At 40.8% G+C, this 15,817-nt stretch overlaps 2 protein-coding genes across 4 annotated transcripts; both read right to left on the bottom strand.

Annotated features, from left to right (window-relative positions):
• Positions 1 to 350: 350 nt before the first annotated feature.
• LOC110336889 (arylamine N-acetyltransferase 2) lies at positions 351 to 8,922 on the bottom strand. Of its 3 annotated transcripts, none has more exons than XM_029532012.1 (3): positions 8,864 to 8,892; positions 3,563 to 3,664; positions 351 to 1,784 (listed from the first exon to the last, which is right to left on the bottom strand). In XM_029532012.1, exon 3 carries the CDS (start codon positions 1,776 to 1,778, stop codon positions 906 to 908), a length of 873 nt encoding a protein of 290 aa, XP_029387872.1. In that variant the 5' UTR covers positions 1,779 to 1,784; positions 3,563 to 3,664; positions 8,864 to 8,892; the 3' UTR covers positions 351 to 905. The 3 variants fall into 3 exon arrangements, with proteins under 3 accessions (XP_029387872.1, XP_029387871.1, XP_021075288.1); XM_029532011.1 differs by having other exon boundaries at positions 3,563 to 3,618; positions 8,864 to 8,880; XM_021219629.2 differs by lacking the exon at positions 3,563 to 3,664 and having other exon boundaries at positions 8,864 to 8,922.
• Positions 8,923 to 11,171: 2,249 nt separating this feature from the next.
• Positions 11,172 to 15,439, bottom strand: LOC110336987 (arylamine N-acetyltransferase 1). Its single transcript, XM_021219731.2, has 2 exons — positions 15,364 to 15,439; positions 11,172 to 12,744 (listed from the first exon to the last, which is right to left on the bottom strand). The coding sequence occupies exon 2, from the start codon at positions 12,736 to 12,738 to the stop codon at positions 11,866 to 11,868; it is 873 nt and encodes a 290-aa protein (XP_021075390.1). The 5' UTR covers positions 12,739 to 12,744; positions 15,364 to 15,439; the 3' UTR covers positions 11,172 to 11,865.
• Between the last annotated feature and the right edge of the window lie 378 nt (positions 15,440 to 15,817).

Below are 15,817 nucleotides of genomic sequence, written 5' to 3'. Positions count from 1 at the left end.
CACACACACACACACACACACACACACACCCTAAATCTGTGGCTGATTTGTCACAGATAAAATGAGTACTACCCATATATACTTTAGCTCGTAGTTTAAGGGCTCAGTGATATCTGCAGAGGTCAGACCGTAAAGCACCTGATCACATGGTGTCCTAACAGAAGAATCCAATAAAGATCGCCCAGCTTTGTCCTTGTTTTCCCTTCTATTCAGTCCAGGCCTAAATGTGGAGGCATGGTGCCACCCACATTTCTTAATCAGTTGGGTCTTTCAACTCCAGTTGAACTTCTCAAAAAAAAAAAAAAAAAAAAAAAAAAAAAAACCTTACAGGTTTTTGTTTTTAGTCAGCATGCTTTAATATACCTCTTTGAAAACCAGTTTTAGATACATATTTTATCATTTTTATTAACTTAGATATACATTTTTAAAATCAAGCTCAAGTTTCTCAGTTGGTGTTTGTTCCCACAGTAAGAAAAAATAGTACAAAAAGAAGTGGATATAGAAACAACACTGAAAGAAATAATTAGCTGTGTGACTGGTTCTCTTGGGCCCTAATCACATATACTTTCGTGTTTGGGTAAGTCATCTATTGAAGACTATATAGTTGTTTGTAACCAACATTACTTCTCATTCTTCTTTGATGAATCCAAATCCTAAATTGTACAGGTAAAACCTCATAACAATTTGATATGGAATACATGCTGGTTGAATTTAATGGGAACGCTTTTCACACTATTCCTTTTACTTAACAATTAGCACAAATTCTATATTAATTTAGCTGTAAGCCAATGCTGGGTATGTCCTAGCACACATCAACATGATCACCAGTATGTCCATGTCACCAGTTTGAATATTTTATCATAAAAATTCCAAGTACATGAAAGGACACTAAAACTTTGCATATTTTAAATGGTAAAAAATCGATCACCATGTTTAGGCACAAGTTTTCTCTCTAAAGAAACCCCAAATATAGTTCTCAGTACATCTTCTATCTCTTCCTCAGTCAGACTCTTAAACTCTACAAGATCTACATTGTCCTTGTAACTAAATCTTCTATAAGTGAGGGTAGAGCCAACCAAACAATGAACCCCTTCTGGGGTCTGCAGGGAACAAAATGATTTGCTAGTAAATACAGATGCTGGTGATGTCTGAAGGTAGATATTCATGGACTCAAAATCTTCAATAGTTCGGGGCTCAAGCGTAAAGGAATAGATTTTTCGATATTTGTTCTTTTCAAGGAGGTCTGAGTTAACAAATTCTTGGTTTGGAACATACTGCTCTCTTCTGATTTGGTCCAAGTACCAAGTTCCATTCTCCTCTGTCAAACGGAAGATGGCAGGCACCTGAGGCTGATCCTTTCCAGATGCTAATTCCAGAGGCTCCCACATCTGGTAGGAACGTCCAAACCCAGCATCAACAATGTAGTCCTTTCCACTGATGGTGACCTGAACTAGAAGGTGAATCATGCCAGTGCTATACTTATTGGCTGGAGTGTTAAAGACATATCCTCCCAACATTGTGGTTTCAAAGCCCATTTTGGTCAGAGCCCAGTACAGCAGATGATTAACCTGGAGACACCATCCACCTCTCTTCTTCCTCACAATTTGATCAAAGATGGCTTCTAAACTCAGTTCCATGGATTCTCCACAATGGATGTTCAAGTTCTCAAAGGGAATAGTCCGTATCTGGTGCTGAAGGATTTCAGTTAATGTTTCCAAGTCCAGTTTGCTCCTGGAGTTCTGATAACCAATTCTTTCAAAGTATGCTTCAATGTCCATGGTTTCCTAAGGTAAGAAAAACGATCCAAAACAAACATTACCATGTTTGCTTGTGAATTTACTGGATTGGGGTAACTACGGTTAAAACTCATTTTCAAGATATAAATATAGAGAACACTTAGAGCTATCTATATTTATTTTGCCACTATTATATGAACTGACTACAATCAATGTTCATAGCACTAAAACAAATGTTAAATAATCTAAGTGACCTGGAATGAATGTTTTCTCACTTGTTTGAAATGCAGGTCAAATGGTGAGCCAGATAATACATTGCTTAGACGTAGTATGCTCTGCCCTCTTTCCTGTATATACTTAGTACAGGTGCAAAGCAAAAAGGCAGACAAGGACAAATAACAAAAAGATTCCAATCAGAATCCATTAAAATAGGCTTCAGAACAGTTGCTTATAGAATCAGAAGGATTACATAACACAGTACACAGTTGTCATGGTACCATTTACATAAGTATTAAATATTTTAGAGTTAGAGAGAGCAAAGGGAATCTAGTTAGATGTTCTCTGCCCTCATTTGGCAACAGTCAGGTTTTGGTTTTTGTTTGAAGATTAAGTTTTGAGTTGGAATTTAGATTTAGTAAATGTAAATTCATTACAATTAAGTCAGTTTTTGGCTAGGAGCTCAATAGTAGCTATATCTTGTAAGAAAAACATATCTGGGTATTTTGTGACTAAATATATTTCAATTGTAATTGATAATGATGGGGCTCAAGGGAAAATTCTGTGGGTGCTTGAGGAGTAGTAGGTATGGAAGGAGATGAAGGAAAATATTATAGCTTCACATGCAGGCTCACAGAGACGCTATGCAAGGATGGAATCTTCCTTCCGTCTGGTCATCGGTACAGACAAGACCTAGATAAGGCTGGTGAACATACTTAGATCCTTTGAGACTTCTTAGTTAAATGTAGGTTGTTGTCGTTTATTAAAAATTATTAGGCCGGGCAGTGGTGGCACATGCCTTTAATCCCAGCACTTGGGAGGCAGAGGCAGACAGATTTCTGAGTTCGAGGCCAGCCTGGTCTACAGAGTGAGTTCCAGGTCAGCCAGGGCTATACAGAGAAACCCTGTCTCGAAAAACAAAACAAAAAAAAATATTAGAATGTTTCTTCTTCCTGGTACAAACTCAAGGAAGTACTGTTTAAAAGTGAAATATGACATGGTTTGGGAGGATGGCTTAGAGACAGTGGGGCATTGGACTCCAAACTTGCCAACCGGAATTTGATCCCCATAACTTAGAATGTGGAAGAAGAAAACCACCTCCCACTAATTTTCCTGACTGTTCCACTCCTGTCATAGAACATAAACCCCAAGTCAGTGTAAAACGTTAAATTGACATTATTTTTCTTGAAAGCAAAGGGGTAGTTATCTATAGCATACATTATAAGGAATCACAGAACATCCCAAACACGGAGACAAGACTACACTGAAAAGTGAGTATCTGAGCTACACAGGGAAACGTACAGAAAGGAGAATGCTGAAGGATAGGAACACCATGATAGTTTCTATGTGTGGACTTCCAGAAGTACCTGGATGTTCTCATAAGTACAGAGCCTAGAAGCAACAACCCAGATCATTAGCTGCCATAGGAACAGCAAGTGGGGATGAGGAATATTCCACATCCCTGGTGACTACCTAAATACAGACTACACATGGGAAGTGTTATGCGTAGTGGCCTTCTTTGAAGTAACAACGACAACGGGGACTAAAGACAGGAAAAAAAGTGGTAATCTCAATGTGGATGCCACCAGAGAAGGAGAGCAACAACTTACATGTGGAAGACATGCCACCAAAGGATCTCCTGTAGTATTTGATTCTCTCACCTCTTCTGAAGTGAAAAAGTACAATTCCAGTTGGACATTTTACCAGACAAACTGGATTCACAGAAGAAATTAACAATGTTATTCGTACATGTTTAAAAAGTGAAAACAAAGAATGAAAATGTACCAGGGGAGTGTCACTAGGAGATGAGCTACGACAAGCATACCAAAGAGAATTACTGAAAAAAATTACTAGAAGTCATTTAGAGGAACATAGTACGGAGCGGTATAAACAGTCTCAAATAGGTGACGGATAAGAAGACTGAACAATGCGCTTTCTGCAATGAAAGACTTCAAACTTAGAAACTAATTATGGGCATTATGCGAGACACTGATTGTGATGAGCAGTACTCTATAAATATAACACAATACACAATAACATACTTGGCATGTAGAAGGACAGCCTGGTGGTCAGAGTCAGGGCTAATGGAAAGATAAAGCCATGTCAGTGCTGACAGGAATATAAAGGAACCAAAGTTTCTGATATGAAAAGTACAAAATTGGAATAGAAAAAGAATTTAAGGTGTAAGATGTGTGTGTGTGTGTGTGTGTGTGTGTGTGTGTGTGTGTGTGTGTGTGTGAAAAATTGGCAGAAATCCTACCAGAAAAACAAGGGAGATAACATTCCAAGAAAAACTGAGTTCTACATACATGACATGTGAATATATCTATTTAATTATGGAAATCTAAAATTAAGAAGAGCTACTCAAGCATCTGGCAGAGAATTAAGTAGTTTCTTCATAAGGAAGGTGATATCAGCCTGGCAATAGATGGTTCCACAGAAACATACAAAGGTAAAATAATGGAACCCTGTTTACAAAGTCCCGAAAGGGCACACTGTCCCCGACTGTTATTCTGCTAGCATGTCAATGAATTAGAATGTCAGCAGGCATGGGACAACAATGTGAAGCAACCATGAGCTATCCTGGTGAAGTGCTTCCTCTTTAACAACCAGTGGAGAGACAAATGAAAAGGAAAGCCAAAAATTTGAGAGGGTAGCATGCTGAGATGCTATAAAATACAATGTATCTTTTCCATAGAGGGAAGGAGTAGAAAGGAATGCATATTATGGCTCCTGAACAAGCCTATTCCTCTTATAAATAGATGTAGCTCGGTCATAAAGCCAGACTGAGAATCGATCAAAACTGGGAAGATCTGAAGGACTATTAAAAAGTCACCATAGGAATATCTGTTTTTGCAATGGCCAATGTGAGCTAACAACATTCATGTGCTGGACAGCGTAGATCTTGACAAAGTCAGTGTTCCTGTGGGGCTGTGGCTGGTGAAAACTTGCGTGATACTCTCCCTGACAAGAACAATGTCTTTGATCACCCAAGGCAGACAGCCCTCAAGATTAGCTTGGCATCTTCTGACTCTCATCTATTGTTTATCGTGTGAACTGCAAATACTGGAGTCTTCTACTCCAAAGTCCAACTAAGGCTATGTAGCAGAGGTTGTCTAGTTTCCATTGTGATTAGAAAGCAACACACACGTAAAGCAACACACACGTTAAGCAAAACACCTGCAGGAGGACAGCTCTACTTTGGAACATAGTTTCAGAGCCATCAGTGTATGGTGAGCTGGCTCCATTACTGTGGGTCTGTGTTGAGACAGAAGTGTTATGGTAGCAGCCATGGCAAGGCAAAAACCTCACTTCATGGTGGCCAAGAAGTAGAGACAAAGTGGAAAAAGCCAGTGACAAGATGTATCCTTGATGGCACACCCTCAGTGATGCACTTGCTCCCACCAGGCCCTACTTCCTAAGAACTCACTCAGCTATGAACCCACTCAATCCTTTCATGAGGTGACCACACGTACAACTAAATGACTACCCAACAGCCCCAGCCTCTGGGGATCAGCCTTCAACATTTGAGCTATTCATTCTGTATCCAAACCATAAGAAGAAATAAATCCCTTATCTAGATAAATACCTACATATACATATATATGCCTCACATAGGAATAAAGATTAGCCAATCTTTATTGCCATATGAGGCAAAAATATATGCAGTAAATAAAATAAGAACAAAGCCCAGGAAGAGTTGGATCACATACCTTAACTAAAATGACAGATACACTGAAGAAAATACTCTACGGGGCTGGTGGGATGGCTCACTGGGTAAAGGCATTTACTAAAAGACAGACAGAAAGACACAATTGTGGGAACTAAAGGGGAGGCAAGGGAAAGAGGGGGAGAGAGGATAGCCCACATCCAGCCAGAGTTCCACCTATGCTCTGGGCAGGCAGACCTGGGAGGGCTGCCAGACGCTTTCCACTCGGCCCCAGGTGGGTATCTAAGCCACTGACCCCACTTGACAGAGGGTGGACAAGGGGCAGCCCCCGAAACCAAGGGGCCCTGGGGAAACACCCTGTACCCAGAGGTTATGGGAGAGAGGGCTGAGGGGAGAGAGGTTCCCATGCAAGCAAGAGTAAGTGCAGCTGGCCTTTATGAGCAGAGACAGTCTATGGTTTTAGAGGCTTATTATAGGAAGGCAGGGAGAAAGAGAAAAGGTAAAAGAGAGAGAGAGAGACCGGCCATGGCCAAGAGGAGAGAAGGGGGAAAGAGAAAGAGAGAAGAAAGGCTAGAGAGTAAGGAGAGAGAGGAAGAGAGAGGAGAGAGGAGAGGAAAAAGGAGAGAGTGAGGAGGGGCCAAACAGCCCCTCTTAAAGTATTCTGCTATCTTTACAGTTGCTAGGTAACTGGGAAGGGGTTTAGCCTGAAGGTCAGAAGCTTGGGACATTTCCTATGTGACTACTAACCATGCTTCTCTTGTGGGGGCTGAGAGAGGCAGTAACTTCGACAGGAGCCAGGGTTCAGGAGACATGAGAGAACTCCTTCCGTCCCATGTAGGTGAATTATCACCACCAGGTTCTGGGGTTCAACATCTAGCCTCAATTGGAAACCAGGCTGTCTGTGTATAGCCCAATGCCCCCCACACAATAATGATGATAATAAAAGCTAAGTACAGTGTAAAATACACCATGATTCACACGAAATCCTTTACACATACTTCTCTCTACCACATGTACTGAAGAACAGAGGACATGGCATGCATGTGTACCCACACACAAGTGGGCACAAGAGCTTGGAGAAGTTTCAAGACCAAAGTGAGCTTGTGAGCATCCTGTCAGTAATTCACTTAGTCCTGTAGATTCTTTTTACCATTCCTACCATGTCTGAGGCATGGCCTTTATGCTTATATATAAAGCCTTACACTCCATAGGCTATTTGGAGGTCTCCGCAATGGCTTCTAGGGCTCCCTTGCTTCTTTTGGTAAAAGGCTGCCTAAATAATTATCAAGTAAGTGTTCTCCCAGCACAGTTCTAAAGAAAGGACTTCTTGGAACAAGGCCTTGAAGACATAGCTTCCTTGCTTTTGTGTGGGCAAACTTGTGATTTATAACCTATAAAGACAGGGCTACACACACACACACACACACACACACCACTTCCTCAGTTCACTCAGACATGTACCTTTGCCTCAGCATCTGAATTAGGGGAATTTGACTTTGGCCAGCTTCAAGTTCATTCCATAGAACTGCGATAACCAGATTAAAACACACAAAGTGGGGGCTTCTGGGGGGTCTTCAGTACCCTATAAAAGTCTTGCTGCTTTCTGAAGATCACAGGAATATTTATTTAGTCAAATAACCAATACGCAATAGTTATACCAGCTGCTGTCATTTGTCCCTAAATGATATGGCATACCAATCATAAATTGTCATTTTTGGATATAGCCTCCAAAGAACAGGTGGCTGTGTAGAACTTTTCTGGTTTTAACTCTGTGTCTTTAGAACCTCTGCATCATTCATGTAAAACACCGATTTTAGATTGTATTAGTAAAAGAACTCCTGATTCTTTGCAAAATGGAATTGTGAACAAGAAGCCAACATAGAAAAAAAAAAAATAGAGATCAGTCCGGGTGGAGAAAGCCTATTATATGTTACTGACATACTGTCAGACTAGAAGCAGAACTCACCATTGAGGGGCCGCTGTATTTATTACATGGATTACTGCCAATGTTCAATGAAGTTATAATGAGAGCTAATGAACTCCTTGGAATTTTGTATGTGTTTTCTGCTTGGAATTCTGTATGTATGTGTTCTCCTTTAATTCCTTTTCTTTTCTCTTTCATTTCTGTTCCTGAAGCCCACAGAATCTAACTCTGTTGACAACCCTAAGCAATCTTTTTGATTAACTGGGTGGAAGACACTAGACTTGTTGGCTTGACCATATGGAAAGAGCACTAACAAGCTGCAATTCAGTTACAGAAAACCTACATGGCATCCAAGGCTGCGAGTAAAGGCCTCCAGCAGCCAGGCAAAGGCAGGGGATGCTACTAGGTGAAAATCTAATAGGGTTAGCAAAGGGAAAGAGAAATATGGGCCATGGATGAAAATGCTAAAACCATACAGTTAGTCTTTAGCAGGAAGCTTAAAATAAAATAAAAGCAGAGTTGGCAATTGTCTGGGTTTCTTTCTTTCTTTCTTTTTTTTTTTTTTTAAAGTCGGGGTGGAGTCAGTTGCTTTGAGTCTGAGGCAGTCAAACAGGAGCTGGAGAAAGAGCAGAACTGTTATCAGAAAAGTACCAAGCAATGTAGTTGACATTATGCCCAAAGTACAGAATAGATAGAGTTCATGGTAACAGGGTCCATGGGTCATGGGCGTTAGCTCCGAGGACTTTTGGCATGAGTTGGCACCACACTGTTGTATAAACCTGTAGGCTGTGTTCCAAGGTAACGTCTCAGTCTTAAGTCACAGGAAGTAGTCGATTTTCTGGTGTTCCTTAAGACCCTACACACTTACCCTTCTTCAAGCATGACAAAAATCCTTCCAAGAGTTCCTCTGGAAATGCAGTGAATGGCATTGTTAAAGAACCCCAGAGGGAATCCAATTGAGGATTCGGTTTCCTATTCTGTTAACACACCTCCTGAACTCTCACAAACGCTTTAAGTAAACACCATTACTAGTTCATTTGTGGCCGATAAGGAAACAGTATTAAAGGAACTAAATGGCTCTTCAAATCTAATAGAATGTGGCTGCCTGTCACCTACTTAAACAAAACGTCTGTCAGAGTCACCTGTGTACTGCAAAGTATTAATAGTTTGAGTTCGAAGTATGTGCCACCCAAACTTTCTAAAAGAACTTGGGACTGGAAATTCAGGACAGGGTTGTGCTGTTCTCTCCCGGTCGGTCTTCCTTCTGGGAGAGGAAGAAATCCTGATTTCCAAGTCTACTAGGGAGCCCCCACTTACCGGCTACCAGGACTGCAACCGGGAGGACCAGGAAGCAAGCTGAGTGCGGTTCATTTCCCTGGTCTGCAAAGGAAGAGCTCTTATTGGCTGTCCAAGTTGCTCCGCCCCCTATGCTTATTTAAAAAAAAAAAAAAACAAAAACAACTCAAGGATCTCTGGGAAATGTAGTTGTAAGGCTCCACGTAATCCTGGTGAACTCTCTCTAGTCCGTTCTTTGGGTGGGATATCTTGTGATATTTTTGCATTTCTTGCGATATTTTTGCATTTCACAGAGTTTATGATCTCTAGGAGCCTGTGAGAGGTCAGAGCTCGAAATGGGCTGTGGCAAAGCAGATCAAGGACGTAGAGGAGGAAGAGGTTGCCACATGCCACCCACATTCCTAATTTATGCCTCTCCTTCCACTAAGTTGTGTTTCCCCCCTTATTTCTCTTTCATTTTTCATCTTCGGGTTCTTTTACTGCTCTACCCAAAGGCACCGTGGAATGTGTATGACATGTGTCCATACATGTGTTGCAAAACAACAAGTGTCCTATGTATTTCTGTTTTCGATTTATACTAATGATTCTTGTAGATAGCACTTGCTGTTTCTTAGAGATTTCCCTGTACACTATAATTTAAAGACTCCTTGGCACACACTGTTCTTATATTCTGGGTTGTCAAAATAGATTCCTAGATTTATGCTTGGTGGCAGGGAGTAGGGGTGGCTCAGGTGAGGAGGAACTATATCCCCACTTTCTGTCTGCTCAGTTGGGTCACTGTGACGCATGCACAGCAATACCTCTCCGTGTGGTTCTGAGGGATTTTGCTTCCTTTGTTAACAACAACCACTGGTTGGCAATCTGCTTGTATAGTTTTATACCTAAACTAGAATTTCCAAACTCTTACATTACTACAACCAAAGCCCAATCAACAACAACAACAGCAACAACCAAACTGCTGCACTGTGGCCCATACCCACAATCCTAGCACTTGGGAAGTGAAGGGAGGACCATCAAGAACTCAAGGTCATCCTGAGCTACACAGCAAGTTCAATGCCAGCTTGGGCTACACGAGCCCATTTCCACAAAAACAAAATAAAGCAACCATCACTGTGACAATGTAACCTATAGCTTTGGTAATATCTCAGCTCTTGCTTTTCTGTTTACCTTAATATGGTCACTAACAGATAAAGACTGAGAAGAATACTGGATATGCAGTGCAAACTAGAGCCCTGGCATTGGGATCTACATGGAGGAAGGTATTCAAGAGGTCTCTGGGCTAGATTACTGGGGAATAATGGGTTTATTTAAAAAGTTATTAACAGCATTGGCATATAGACACAGGGACAACAGTGAGACAGGAGCTCCAAGAATTGTTCAGGCTCAGCTCCATGGACAGACAGTTTGGTGGGGTCTCTGAAGAGAATAAGAGGATGAGCCAGAAGAGGGAGCCTCTTTTTATCCCTTTTGAGGATGGGGTAAGTTCACAGCAAGAGCCTGCAGCCAGGATCTTTGACCCTCAAGCAGGAATGTAGGCAGGGGGATCAGGTTGTGTGACAGCAACTGTTCCAAAGCCAACACCTCCCTTGATGGTAACTGGCACTGGGATTTCCTGATAGCTCCGAACTCTCAGACAATAAGGAAGCCGTCAAGCAGTACCCGTAGGTATGGAGAGAAGGCTGCATCAAGTATTGTGGCCTGAACAGAAGCTAGACTTGAACACGATCCTCTTATAGAATCCAGTTAGAAAGCATGAAGTACAGAGAGGTTAAAGATTCAGATTCTGGGGCACAAGCCGTACATTTACATTACTGGCTCTATTCTCAGCAAGCACACAGTAGGCAGCTGGCAATGTGAATGGGAGCTAAAGCAGGAATAAGGTAAAGAAAGCTACAAAGACTTAGAAATAATTACCGCTATCATTCATTCATCCCTGAGCAGAATACTTTTGTGTGCAGGAGTGCTGTAAACCATATTCCGGGCTTCCAGCACATTAGACCAGCAGTCTAACCTGGGAACTACCCTCTTGAATCAGATCCACAAGTTTACCCAGCCGTGTGCTCAGAGTGTGACCTCCAAGATCCACTAAGAACCATGTTTGTCTCTTGCTTGTTTCCTTTCAAGCTAAACTATAGAGTGAAGCAGAAGAACGTAGCAAGGTCATTGCACTGGGGTGAAAGGGACACACATCTTACAGAGAACACCAGCCCTTATCATATCTCAATACCTCCAAGAAACTTTTGATCCACTTTACTAGCCAATAATATTTTAATATATTTAGCATTTAATATATTTGACAATGTTTTTTCAGGTAACATATATTGTAGGCTATAAAGATTATTATATGATCTATAAATCAATCTCATAATTCTAAAGTAGTCTCATAATTTGAAAAAATCAAATGCAAAAAAAAAAAAGCCATGTCTGCAAAATTATCTCTGGAAGAAATTCTAAGCCATGTTGTTGTCTTGGCACCTACTCACTGAACTCGGGTTCATTGGCTTGAGTTCTGTTTCCAGGACTGGGAAGTTACCTGAATCTGAAATGATGGCTCATTCTTCTTTGCTTTATTCTGATCCTAAGTTGTGAATGTGGCTTCTTGTAAACCTTGGACATCAGATTTAGTCTGGCTCAATTTTATTCCTGTTATTCTCTGGTTATTCATATTCAACCATTTTTTTTATATGAGTTCAACAATAAAATGATGGTGGGAGGATTCTACTACAAGTCAATATGGCTCCAAAGATTTTCACATCTTTGTTAAGTAAATTTTGTTGATTAATGTTGAAATGATTGTTGTTACATCCATTAATATTTTTATTTAATTATAACTGGTGTTATTTTTATTAGCGAAATGACAGGACAACTAGGATTTCTTTTTATAAAATGTAGGAAATAAGAGATACAACAAGTCATTAGTTGATCATTATTGAGCTGGGTGATTTCTATTATGGATACATTTGCATGTGTTTAGAAGGTTTAAGACTATGAAATAACAATGGAGAACAATTTTGTTCCTTACCCTAAATAGTAAAAACTAGTTCACCATGTTTGGGCACAAACTTTCTCTCCAAAGAAATGCCAAATGCGGTTTTCAGTACGTCTTCTATTTCTTCCTCATTCACATTCTTAAACTCAACCAGATCTACATCGTCCTTATAACTGAATCTCCTACTTGTAAAGGTGGAGCCCACTAAACAGCAAACCCCTTCTGAGGTCTGCAAGGAACAGAACGATGTGCTTACAAATACAGATGCTGGCGATGTCTGAAGGTAGCTATTCACATATTCGAAATCCTCGATAACTCGGGGCTCAAGAGTAAAGGAATAGATTTTTCGATATTTGTTCTTTTCAAGGAGGTCTGAGTTAACAAATTCTTCATTTGGAACATACTGCTCTCTTCTGATTTGGTCCAAGTACCAGGTTCCATTCTCCTCTGTCAAAAGAAAAATGGCAGGCACCTGAGGCTGATCCTTCCCAGATGCTAATTCCAGAGGCTCCCACATCTGATAGGAGCCTCCATAAGCGGAATCCACAATGTACTTCCTGTCACTGATGGTCACCTGTACTAGAAGGTGGACCATTTCACTGCTATATTTGCTGACTGGAGTTATGTAAACATATCCTCCCAACATTGCGGTTTCAAAGCCCATTTTGGTCAGAGCCCAGTACAGCAGATGATTAACCTGGAGACACCATCCACCTCTCTTCTTCCTTACTATGTGGTCAAAAATGGCCTCTAAGTCCAGATGCATGGCTTCTCCACAATGCATGTTAAGATTCTCGAAAGGAACTGCTCGCATCTGGTGCTGAAGAACTTCAGTTAATGTGGCTAAGTCCAATTTATTCACTGAGTTCTTGTAACCAATCCTTTCAAAGTATGCTTCGATGTCCATGGTCCCCTAAGGCAAACAGAATGAAAGCAGACAAACATTACAACAATTTTTATAGGTGTCCCAGAGTCACGTATCTGTAGCTAGAATCTACTGTTACATGTATACATAAAAATGCCTCTATTTGATAGGCAATCAGATCACTTCGACCGCATGGCTTGCTTTTACCTGCAGTTCATTACTCTCTGTGACCCTTAAAGGAAAGTTTTGTTATTTCTTGTGTCTTTCGACTTTTTGATGGCAGGAAGTAAGACTAAACAACCAGTCAAAAGATAGATTAGATGTGGTTGCTTTGGTGATAAAAGGTAGATAGTGCCCAAGTAAACTTTCAGTTATTCACAAATATGGGAGAATTATGCAATAGAGAACATAGTGGCCATGCTGAGTCACCCATTCCATCACCCCACTTAACTGAGTGTTATACAAACTCCCTACTCGAAGACTTACACTGATCAATTCATTCCTTCACTGAACAAAGAGCTTAATGAACATCCTCGAGACACTTTCTATGTTTCCTTGCCCTCCAAAATTTTACATTTCAGTGGGCATTAAAATCATACCTAAATAAATTGAAAAGAAAAAAAAAGGGAAGTGTGCTAGCTGTCCACAGGATAACTGAAATAAAGAGAGGTACGGGGAGGGTTTGATGTGAACTAACATGGGCGAAAAAAGCTTCACTCACACTTGGGATGGTGGACAGCGAGCCTTGTGGATATGTGTGAGGACGGTGGTTCCTAGCAGAAGGAATGGATAGAAAACGAGGATGACTGGGGCAGACACGGTGAGAAGAGTGGACTAAGACGAGCTATTACTGTTAGCATTCCTTCTAGGCTCTGCCCCACAGCTACCTGGCAAGAGCTTACTATAAAAGGGGTTGTTTGGCCCCTCGCTCCCCTATTCTCTAACTCTCTGCCCTTTCTACCTCTCTCCCCATCCCTCTCCCCCCTCTCTCTCCATGTGTTCCTGGCCAGCCTTCCCTCTCCTCTCTTCTCCTCTCCTCCTCTATCTCTATCTCTATCTCTATCTCNATCTCTATCTCTATCTCTATCTCTACTCCCTTCTCAACTCCCCTTTCCATGCCCTAAATAAACCCTATTCTATACTATACCTATCATGTGCCTGGTACCTCTGAAGGAAGGGATGGCTCAGCATGGGCCGCCAAGGTCCCCTTCTCACCTTACCATACCTAGCTCTATCAAACATAGCCTTGGCTCTTTTACTTTTTCATAAAACAAAACACTCACTGTTAAAAAATATCTTTGTGGCTAATGGGGAGTTTTGCTGGAAATTATAAATATGATAATGATAACATGATAAATAACAATGTAAATCATAGAAGGCTTAGCAGAGTGCTATATTGTGACAATACCTGCTGTAGTCAAAATCAGATTTCTGGCTAACCTGTGGATCGTGGGTTGTCTATATAAACCACCACCAATGAGCACATGCACTTGGCAGTACCAATTCAAAACAATTACCCTCCAGGGCCAATGCCTGACTCCTGACATGTGTGTGGTAAAGGCATCAGTGAGAGACTTATTTCCTCTAGCAGGGCCAAATCTATTGTAATGATAAAAACAGAAAACACTACTAACAATGAATATGCAAGGGAAGAGGAGGAAATCAGTGCCAATGCATTAGCTGTCAGGTAATATGAACTCTCCACTCCTGAAAATCACTTTAATTAATTCATTTAGAAAATGTTTGGTAACCTGCTACCCAAGAATCTTACTTTACTGAGACTTTGAGTATGGCAGTAGAACATAGACCTTGAGATGAAGCCCTTTACAATGTAGTGCACTCTGAAGTGACATGGTACAGAGGGGCTGGCCCCTAGATCAATGGGGATAACCTATACATAGGATTTTCTTTCTTATACAAACATCCTCCCCCTTTTGCCAGGGTTTTCCACTTTCTCCATTAGTTATGTCTGCCACATTTCCCCTACATCATTAGCTCTGTTATACCATCACCCTCCCTTGGCATTTAGACAACCTCTAAAATCTATTATTCAGTCCTAGAAAGAACAAATTGTCAGAACATCTTAAACTCTCCCTGGCCCCTATCCCAGAATCTGCATGAAGTATGTCCGGAAGAGAGAGGCAGATTATTAAACCAACTGGGGAAAGGTAGTTAGCTAACATGCTTTCTATTAGGAAATTGTAGCTCTTTTTAAGTGCTGCATTTATATTTAAGTTTTTTCACCATTGCTATGCCTCTCTCCCCCTCCCCGATTCCTTACCACCTCCCTTTTCTCCATGCATCTTCTTTTTCATTAAGAAAAGTTTTCCTTAAATAGAATGCCAAAATGTACTGATTGAAGAGCCATCAGAATGGAACCAGTTTTTGCTAGGGACCTCGATACTAGTTACATCTTGTAGTCAATCCATAATTTGGGTAGCCTGTGCCTAAGCATATTTTAATTATGTACTATTGAAGCTGAGATTTAAGATGAAATCATGAAAACATATAGAGTAGTTGCTAAGAAGTTCAGAAGTGAAACAAGAATGGCTCTACGTGTTGCCTTGCGGCATCTCTCTGAAGCCATAGACTCCTTCCTTTATTCTTCATTATCAAGAGGAAAAAGAGCTAGAACACATGAAGGGAGCCCACTGAGAACCTTCATACCTGTTGTGGTAAGTTTAATGTCGGCTGATTGTTAGGTTTAATGTCTTAGAATGTTTCTTCTTCTTGGTGAAAACTGCAGAAATAATAAAAATAACTTCAAAATACATGTGACATGAATTTTATCTTTTTTTTTATTTATGTGTGTCTGTGTGCCTGCTTCAGTTTATATGCACAATGTGGATGCAGCTAGCCATGGCGACCAGAAGAGGGCAGGAGATCCCCAGAAACTGTAATTATAGATGGTTGTGAGCCACCTGATATGGTTGTTGGGAACTGAATCCAGGATCCCTGCAAAAATACTACCTGCGACTGACTGCTGAGCCATTTTTGTCCAGCTTCAACACAGCTTTTCTTAAAAACAAGTGATAGTTTTCCATGGACCATAAGTTATAAAAGATCCTAAATATTCTGAAAAGAGGGAATTGACAACATAGTAAAGGGAACTTCTGATGCC

The sequence above is a fragment of the Mus pahari genome, chromosome 19, assembly GCF_900095145.1.
Source record: "Mus pahari chromosome 19, PAHARI_EIJ_v1.1, whole genome shotgun sequence".
Lineage (NCBI taxonomy): Eukaryota > Metazoa > Chordata > Mammalia > Rodentia > Muridae > Mus > Mus pahari.
This window is presented reverse-complemented; position numbering and strand designations above follow the sequence as displayed.

Excerpts from the sequence above, each read along its gene's own strand:
- LOC110336889 (XM_021219629.2), bottom strand. The coding sequence starts at position 1,778 with ATGGACATTGAAGCATACTTTGAAAGAATTGGTTATCAGAACTCCAGG.
- LOC110336987 (XM_021219731.2), bottom strand. The coding sequence starts at position 12,738 with ATGGACATCGAAGCATACTTTGAAAGGATTGGTTACAAGAACTCAGTG.